This window comes from Xiphophorus hellerii, chromosome 20 (assembly GCF_003331165.1).
Source record: "Xiphophorus hellerii strain 12219 chromosome 20, Xiphophorus_hellerii-4.1, whole genome shotgun sequence".
In the NCBI taxonomy this organism is placed as follows: domain Eukaryota; kingdom Metazoa; phylum Chordata; class Actinopteri; order Cyprinodontiformes; family Poeciliidae; genus Xiphophorus; species Xiphophorus hellerii.
The window spans coordinates 3,488,717-3,497,766 of record NC_045691.1 but is presented as its reverse complement, the minus strand read 5'-3'; the positions used below and the strand labels follow the sequence as shown (position 1 = coordinate 3,497,766).

General features: G+C 43.5%; 2 protein-coding genes across 2 annotated transcripts; one reads left to right on the top strand and one right to left on the bottom strand.

Moving 5' to 3' along the window:
* Positions 1-599: 599 nt before the first annotated feature.
* nicn1 (nicolin 1) lies at positions 600-7,653 on the bottom strand. The gene is made up of 7 exons (XM_032550393.1): positions 7,498-7,653; positions 6,811-6,959; positions 6,075-6,254; positions 1,620-1,733; positions 1,450-1,518; positions 1,244-1,348; positions 600-905 (listed from the first exon to the last, which is right to left on the bottom strand). The coding sequence occupies exons 2-7, from the start codon at positions 6,955-6,957 to the stop codon at positions 864-866; spliced, it is 657 nt and encodes a 218-aa protein (XP_032406284.1). The 5' UTR covers positions 6,958-6,959; positions 7,498-7,653; the 3' UTR covers positions 600-863.
* Positions 3,314-5,720, top strand: LOC116711022 (nuclear factor 7, brain-like). Its single transcript, XM_032550392.1, has one exon. The coding sequence runs from the start codon at positions 3,510-3,512 to the stop codon at positions 4,869-4,871; it is 1,362 nt and encodes a 453-aa protein (XP_032406283.1). The 5' UTR covers positions 3,314-3,509; the 3' UTR covers positions 4,872-5,720.
* Positions 7,654-9,050: the final 1,397 nt, after the last annotated feature.

Sequence of the window (9,050 nt, the reverse complement as noted above, 5' to 3'; positions counted from 1 at the left end):
GTGGGGACTTTCCATTGACTTCCATTCATTTTTACAGCCTAAACCTGTAATAGAAAATGTCAGGTGTTAGAAACTCTTAACTTTCAGAAGTGAGTAAAACAAAGAGTCAGTAATCCTAACCTGACCGTAAAAATGTGCAAAATAATCTGATTGAATAAAACTGGGGATAAAAAGTTTCTTCTTTTTCTTCATCACTTTCATCCTCCATCAAACTGCAGCTCATTTTGTGCGTGGCTCCGCCCACATCATGACATCATCAGACTTGTCATTACTTCGTCTTTAGATCAGTGACTTGATTTGCTGTTAAATATCGATAATGTCGTCAACACAGTGGAGGGTTTTAATATTCATCTTGACCCTGAAAGTGAAAACATAAATATCTAAGAGTCGACTGGATTTGCTCGAAAAGAGAAACATTAGATATTTTATGCTGAAACAAAAATCTATTATTATGTAAATGAGTGAATCATTTTGGCTTTTCCTCATTTAGGAACATAAATGTTAATCCTGTGAAAAATGGATTTAACTCGATCAGTTTTATGATTTTTATTTGTCTTTAAGTCTGAATTATTAGCAACACCAAAACAAAAACAAACGAAGAAGAAAAGATTATTTATATTTAAGAGAAAAAATGAAAGAAATGTAAAAATAAAACCAGAAGTGGATCAGATCGGGATCAGGATCGGGATCCGGATCCGGAGTTATTCTTCTAAACGTTTGGTTCACTTTTCTCACGTTGAAACTGAATTACGTGTCTCGTGCTGTGATGTGATCAGATATGATGACACAAAGTGATAAACCAGCAGGCGGCTCTCTGGTCTTCTGCCTCCACACAGGAAGTGTGTGTCGCTCTGAAAGCCGCGTTACGTCAGCGACAGCAGGTTGATGTCGTAACATCCGTCCACCTGCAGGAACACAAAACACACAACCGATCGTTTATTTCCAGAGTTCCTGTTTCTGCCAGGTTGTAAACGAGCCGGGCGTCTTCAGGGAGGTGTCCCTCAGGGATCTGTGTTTAGAAAACCTCTGATCAGCTCTTATTTTCATGCTAACCACACAGTCAGGTCTGTTTTTACAGTAACTCTGATGTTCTTATAACAGTCCTCTCAAAAGGTCCTTGATTTCATGAGGCTGTTTGGTTTGTTTACCAAAGTGAAACATTTTAATACGGAAAGTTGTTTTCCGTTTGTTTTCCAGGGATCGATACTTGGAGTTGACAGTGAACCGGAGACGAAGGACTCACATCGAAGCGTCCGATGGAGGCTGTGGTCTGGTTGGTCTGCATGACCTCGGTCAGAGCCCACATCTGCTGGATGCTGGAGGAAACGGTGTGCGGGTCCGGGAGGCCCTGCAGGACGTCCAGCAGAACACAGACCAGATGAAAACCCGTCAGAGCTTTCCATCAGGAGTCTCCTCATGAATTCAAACCGTTTGAGACGGAGCGCGTACCTCCACATCAGGAAGCTGGTCAACCAGAATCAGGTCAGACAGCCAATCAGAAACCTCCTTCAGGGGCTCCTGAACCAGACAAGAGGAATAATAATAATAATAATACATCTGGTTTTTTGTTCTTAACTTATATATATAACTCATACAGAGAGGAAAACGTAAAGACTGACCGGCTCCGTGTGGGGGAATATTTTGATCTCCTCCAAGCTGAAGGTCAGCCAGGCGGACGACGGCTGCCTCAGGATCAGCCTGACCGAAACCACGTGGTCTGCCTCCACCAGCATCTGGAGGAGCACAGAGTTAGTCAGGAGTTAGTCTGGAGTTAGCTAGGAGTTAGTCTGGAGTTAGCCAGGAGTTAGCTGGGAGTTAGCCTGGAGTTAGCCGGGAGTTAGACTGGAGTTAGCCAGGAGTTAGCTAGGAGTTAGCCTGGAGTTAGTCTGGAGTTAGTCTGGAGTTAGTCTGGAGTTAGCCTGGAGTTAGCTAGGAGTTAGCCTGGAGTTAGCCGGGAGTTAGACTGGAGTTAGTCTGGAGTTAGCCTGGAGTTAGCCGGGAGTTAGTCTGGAGTTAGCTAGGAGTTAGCCTGGAGTTAGCCGGGAGTTAGCCTGGAGTTAGCCGGGAGTTAGACTGGAGTTAGTCTGGAGTTAGCCTGGAGTTAGCCGGGAGTTAGTCTGGAGTTAGCTAGGAGTTAGCCTGGAGTTAGCCGGGAGTTAGCCTGGAGTTAGCCAGGAGTTAGCCGGGAGTTAGCCGGGAGTTAGTCTGGAGTTAGCCTGGAGTTAGTCTGGAGTTAGCCGGGAGTTAGTCTGGAGTTAGCCTGGAGTTAGTCTGGAGTTAGCCGGGAGTTAGTCTGGAGTTAGCCGGGAGTTAGTCTGGAGTTAGCCGGGAGTTAGTCTGGAGTTAGCCTGGAGTTAGTCTGGAGTTAGCCGGGAGTTAGTCTGGAGTTAGCCTGGAGTTAGTCTGGAGTTAGCCGGGAGTTAGTCTGGAGTTAGCCGGGAGTTAGTCTGTAGTTAGCCTGGAGTTAGTCTGGAGTTAGCCGGGAGTTAGTCTGGAGTTAGCTAGGAGTTACGGTACTGAAGAAGATAAATTTCCAAATTAGCATTTCAAACATTGAAGTTTATATGGGGAGGTTTAATGTTTGTTAATGTCCAGGGCACAGTGAACGCAGCACGACAGAAAACTAAAAACCTGTGGAGACAACAAATCAGAGAATCTCACTAAAACAAATGATTTCAGTTCCTAAAGTCTAAAAACGTCCATCTGTCCGTCCATCAACCAATCAGCTGGTAGATCAGTTAGTTATTCCAGCTGATTAACATTAATCACTAATGAGTCACACTGAGCTTCACCAGAATAAAATGCTGTTTACATCGTTTTAAACTGTGTGATTGTGAGCGGGAATAAAAATAGCAACAGGTATTTTGGTCCATATAACACAGTAGGAGTGTAACAGGTAAAACCTTCTATGGATGCAAACTCCACTAAAAACCCACCTGGTTAGGATTGTATTTGAAACGTAATCAATTACAAATTTATTGATGGAACTTGACTTAATGTCGTGTTTTGATTGTTGATTCTATGTTGCATTGTGTTTCTGTGTTTGATATGATGTAAAGCACTTTGAAATGCCTTGCTGCTGAAATGTGCTATACAAATACAATTTGATTGATTGATTGATTGATTGATTGATTGATAATGCTGCTCTCACAACAGATGACAACTCTCCGTCATTAACGACAGAAACATTCATCTTAGTTTCTCCATGGTTACTAAGCTCAGGTGTCTGAATGAAGCTTCAGACACACTTACTAGGAGAGGAAGGAAAAACCTCAGCTACAGGTTTAAATAAAGCTTCTCACAGGAAGTCTAACAGGTTTTAGCTCCGCCCCTTCTCTGACTCATCTGAGGGGAAACAGGAAGCAGCTTGTAAAACAGAGAGGATCAGATTCACCGTCAGAACAAACTGACTGCTTCATCTGAGTAAATCCAGCTGCAGGACGGAAATAAAAACACGCAGAGAGGGAGGGAGCCTGACTGACTGAGTTTCAGCTTCACTCAGAGACAAAATGGCTTCCAGATCAGAGGAGGATCTCTGCTGTCCGGTCTGTCAGGACGTCTTTATGGATCCGGTTGTTCTGTCATGTAGCCACAGCTTCTGTAAGGAATGTCTGAAGAACTGGTGGAGAGAGAAACCAGCAAGAGAGTGTCCAGTTTGCAGAAAAAGATCCTCAAAAGCTGAACCAGCTTCTAACCTGGTTCTGAAGAGACTCTGTGAATCATTCCTACTGCAGAGAAACCAAAATGTTTCAGAAAGTCTCTGCAGTCTGCACTCTGAGAAACTCAAACTCTTCTGTCTGGACCACCTGGAACCAATTTGCTCCATCTGCAGAGATTCAAAAAAACACTCCAGCCACAGATTCAGACCCATCGATGAAGCTGCTCAGGATCACAGAGAGAATCTGAAAACATTTCTGGAACTTTTAAAGAAGAAACTGGAGCTGAAGAAGGAAGTTAAAGAAAAGTTTGATCAGACAGCAGAACACATGAAGGTCCAGGCCCGACACACAGAGAGGCAGATTGTTGAGGAGTTTAAGAAGCTTCATCAGTTTCTAGCAGAGGAAGAGGAGGCCAGGCTGGCTGCACTGAGGGAGGAAGAGGAGCAGAAGAGAGGGATGATGAAGGAGAAGATGGAGGCTCTGAGCAGAGAGATAGCAGCTCTTTCAGACACAGTCGGAGCCACAGAGGAGGAGCTGAGAGCTGCAGACGTCTCATTCCTGCACAACTACAAGGCTGCAGTGGAAAGAGTCCAGCGCTGCCCCCTGCTGGAGGATCCACAGCTGCCCTCAGGAGCTCTGATAGACCAGGCCAAACATCTGGGCAACCTGGCCTTCAACATCTGGAGCAACATGAAGAACATGGTGACCTACACTCCTCTGGTTCTGGACCCAAACACGGCTCATCCAAAGCTCCTGCTGTCTGATGATCTGACCTTTGTGACAACAGGACAGAGGCAGCAGCTGCCTGATAATCCGGAGCGGTTGGACGTTTGGTGGTCCGTTCTCGGCTCTCAGGGTTTTAACTCCGGGATCCACAGCTGGGATGTTGATGTTGGAGACAGTGAGGTTTGGACTCTGGGTGTGTTAGCAGAATCTGTCCACAGGAGGCGAAACATTCAGTCTGGTTTATGGGGATTAACGTTAACAGAAGATGGATTATCAGTTTGTTCTCCAGGCTCCTCCTCAGATCTATCAGCCCAGAAGAAGATCCGGAGGATCCGAGTGGATCTGGACTGGGACGGAGGAAAGCTGTCCTTCTCCGATCCAGACACCAACACACATATACACACCTTCACACACACCTTCACTGACCGGATGTTTCCTTACATTTACACTCTGGATGAAGTAAAAATCTCACAGATGAAGATCTGAGTGAGGATGAAGAAAACAAAGTCATAGATTTAAAATCTGATCATCTGCTTGTTTCTGGTTTAATGGTTCACTCATCTCAGTATTTTAAAATGAGAAACTTATCAGATAAATTTGGTTAAATTCATTTACATACAATGTAGTTTATGTCTGTCTGGTCTACATATTCAGGATAAAATCTTAACTTGAGTTAAATAACTGGGCAATTATCAAATAAACAACATAAAAAAATCATCTGTTTTATTGTATTCAGATGAAATAATGGAGGGAATTAAATAAACTTATTAATTTAACAGTCAATAACTCAGAAATCTGATGTTTTAAACAGAAACGCGGCTGGAAACAAACTCCTGGTTATAAACAAGCTTTTCTTCCAAACATGTAATATGACATATTTTAACAAAAAATGTAATAACCAACAATCTGTGTATGAGAAAAAAGTTTTATAATCTTTATGAAGCCTTGAACTGTTAAATCTACTGACCGGTCATGAAGAACAGAGCAGCCATTTTCATTTCACGCCTTAAATATCATCCGACTGTTCCCCCAAAAATAACATGAAAAATAAACAACAGTTAAGGTGTACTGGTTTCCATAGAAACTCCAACTGAGGCATTTATAGATGATAGAATAATATCAAGTTAATGTGAAGTTTCTGTCTTTATTTGTGTAAAAAAAAAAGAGTAAAATAATTTTAACCCTGGTCCTGGAGTCGTGCAGGTCGGACACGGCGAACGACACACCTCATGCTAATGTCACATGACCTGAGGATGTACAGGCCTCTGTTCTGCCACATGACTGAATAACTAGAAATATGAGATCAACATCAAGTATATTTATGATTTTAATCTGTTCTTCAACCATCAAAGTGTTTTTCTTTCCATTCATCTTTCCAGAGTTTCAGGAAGCTCTTTGGCTTAGCGTTAGCGGCTACATCTTTAGCATTGAAGTGCTATTTTAAGCTAGCATGGTTTCACTGATAGGCTAACTCCTTTTAGCTTAACTTGAACACAACAGTCGTGTTTTCCAGCATCCAATCAGATTTATTAGAAGCAGAAATTAAAACCCAGTGGAGCCAGAGAAGATGCCTGGGCCACTCGCCTGTTCTCAGTCATTTTGGTCTCGTTTCTAATCAGACTTTGGTTCATAGCGAAATCTGGACTGAGCCAGAAGCTGCTGGTTAGCAGACCCGTTTATCTGACCCACCTGCTTCCTGTGGATGGAGAAGTAATCCTGGGAGCCTCTCTCTGTGTGCGGATTGTCCATCAGCGGCAGGTCTCTGAGAGCCGTGACCCACTTGGTCGGCCCATCCTGTCCAGAAGGCCTCCTCAGCAAACGCACAGTAACGTAGGCGGTGTAGTAGTTCTTAAAGGTGATTTCCTCAACCTGCAGACAGACGGTGGAAAACAAACCTCAGCGCCGCTGGGGATTCAAACAGCAGGCTCCTCTGAAGCTCTGAGGTAAAGAGGAGCTGCTCTGCACTGAAAACAGTTTGTAATTACAGCTAAATGCTGGACAGTAGATCAGAGCCCCAAACGGCCAGAACTGCCGAGTCCAACAGAAAGACGAGTTTCAGCTTGTGGCAGAAACACGGACCAGTTTCTGTCTCTGACAGCCAAAGTGTCGTCTGCCAAAAACTCAGTGAAAACAAACGGATTGATTTTAGAAACTTTGGACAAATGTTCCTTTCTTTCTTTTTCAACTTAATGCTGTAAAAACTTTGCAGAGGTGAACATGTAACCAGCTGAGGGAACCTCTGGTTTCCTGTTTAGCTGTTCAGAAATGAACAGTTCATTCACATCCATCAATCAGCAGCTTGTTTCTCTGGAGGAAGTAAAGAACCAAAAATAGTTTGACTGGTTCCTCAGTCCGAAGCAGAGCAGAGTGAGGTTATGGGAGGATAATAGATGTTTTTATTGTTTCTGTTGTGTGTCTGACTTACACTGACTGGTTTTCCAAAGGGGAGGGGGACGTCGACCACACAGACCCCGGACTGAACCGGCTCTGCTTTGGACTCTCCGATCTGCAGGTAGACCGGAGGTTTGACTGTGCAGGAGACCGGCTGTCTGCCGCCATCGACCTCGCTCATCTCTGAAAACACAAACCTGGTTGTTAATGTTTCCCCTCTGTCCAGAAAAAAAACAAAACCCTGGATGACATCATGAGTTACGACATTTCATTTCCCTTTGAACTGAATAGAACTGATCTGAATATTGACTTAGTTCAGTTCAACTCAATTCAAATTTACTTTAGTGAGCCCAGACGGAAATTAAATACTTTATGTTTAACCAAAACGTTCATAAACGGAGCCGAATTTTTACTGATGAAATATTGTGCTAAAAATCGCTTCCAGTGTTTTCAGAAGCACCGAGCTGTGTGAGCTGAGGCTGATTTCATCTTAATGACGCGATCTTCTGAATGATGTCTGGCTGCCGCGGACAGCACCACGGACAGCGACTCGATGAACTGAAACATGAGGTTTAAAGCAGCCCTGAGAAAAGAACCGATTCATTTTAATGAGCCGTTTTAGCTTCAGGTGAACTCTGTTCAGAAAAACAGCTTCAACGCGGAGACCTACACGGTTAGCATGGCGGCTAACGGAAGCTAACGGAGCCGGTTCTCTGCTCACCTTCCTCCGGTGGAGAGGTCAAAGGTCAGAGTTGAAGGTAAGATCTGGGCAGTGAGAGGAAAAAGCACAGACTCCAGCCACCTCTGTTCACATCCTAAAGATATTTGGTGTTACATCCCGATTGGCACGGTAACCAAGGCGACAGAGAGTTTCTTAAAGGGCCAGCGTCTCTGAAATATTCAGAAAGCATCAGGTTCAGACATGGACTTTACCTGTAAGAGCAAACCTGGAGTTCATCATACGAAGATCAGTTTCATTGTTTAAGATATTTTTTTATTAGAAAACATGAATAAATCCCACAGAAATGATTTATTTATATGTTTACATATTTTATCCCCAGGAAGAGTTTATTCAATCTGAGCAGTGAAATAGTTTCTTTAGTACTAACATGACTCTGTACTGCTGCCCTCCAGTCAGTTCATATATGTTTTAATATTTTCAGGAAGTTCAGGTCTTTTTCTCTTTGGAAAACATGGATCCATTCAAATGTATTTATTTCACTAATATGTTGTGTCCAAAGTTAACCTGAATCCAGATATAGAAAGCATGTCATCTCTAAAGTCAGCAGCAGGTGGCAGCATCGCTGCACCAATCAAGCCCGTTTCCACATTCCGTCCTCTGCCTCCTCTGAGCCCCGGGACTTTAACTATACCACCACAGCCTGGGCGGCCTCCTGCTGAGATCCAGCTCTGGTGGCAGGAAGCAGAAAGCTGCAGATATTTATCTGGAATAAAAACTGCATTCAATTTCACAACAGAATGACACGAGAATGACTAATATTTACTATTTTTTCCTCACCATCATGTTGGTAAATAAGTTGTTGGTTTTTTTGGTTTACATCATTTTCCACAAACATCAGAAGAAAATGTATCTATCCTCATTTTGGAAATGTTTGATGTTTTTCTTTGTTTTAAAACCTGAAAACAGAAACAGTTGTTTTTATAAATGACCACAGATTTCCTGTGGTAGATATTCACACACACACACACGCACACACCCGCGCACACACACACACAGGAACAGGAATCATCCCAGTTCCTCCCAGATGGTGAGTGAAGGTGAATGAGCTGAGAGGAGGAAGAGGAGACGGATGAAGAGGACTATCATGGTGTTTTAAAGCTTCCTGTGTTCCCTGCTTCTGCTTCCTCTCCTCCTGAAAACGTTTCCTACCCTCAGCTGCTCCAGATTCTGTCTACATGTGTTTTCTGATAAATCAGATCAGAAACTGGTTCAGCTGTGAGACAAGCCCACTGGAAGCGTCTTCCTGAAAGAGGATGTGAGTGGTGCTCCGTGTTTCAGGGAGTTTTCTGTCTGATCACAGGAATGTTCCAGAGAAAACATGGAGACAAAATGTTTCTCCATGAAAACACGACGACCCGACAGACTGAAAATGGTTTCAGTCTTAAATCTGGTTCTTCTGAGCCGTTCAGTCTGAATCATTCGGGAAGTGAAGCAGGAACAGGAATAAATCTGGAGCCTCCATTATCACCAAACTGATGAGTTTCTAATAAAACGACGGGTTCGCCTGGAAGTCCTTCACTTCAGCCTGGATT

Excerpts from the sequence above, each read along its gene's own strand:
- LOC116711022 (XM_032550392.1), top strand. The coding sequence starts at position 3,510 with ATGGCTTCCAGATCAGAGGAGGATCTCTGCTGTCCGGTCTGTCAGGAC.
- nicn1 (XM_032550393.1), bottom strand. The coding sequence starts at position 6,957 with ATGAGCGAGGTCGATGGCGGCAGACAGCCGGTCTCCTGCACAGTCAAA. Across the intron at positions 1,734-6,074 it reads TCTCCATCCACAGGAAGCAG|ATGCTGGTGGAGGCAGACCA; the intron begins GTGGGTCAGATA and ends GTGCTCCTCCAG. Across the intron at positions 906-1,243 it reads CCTCCATCGGACGCTTCGAT|GTGGACGGATGTTACGACAT; the intron begins GTGAGTCCTTCG and ends GTGTTCCTGCAG.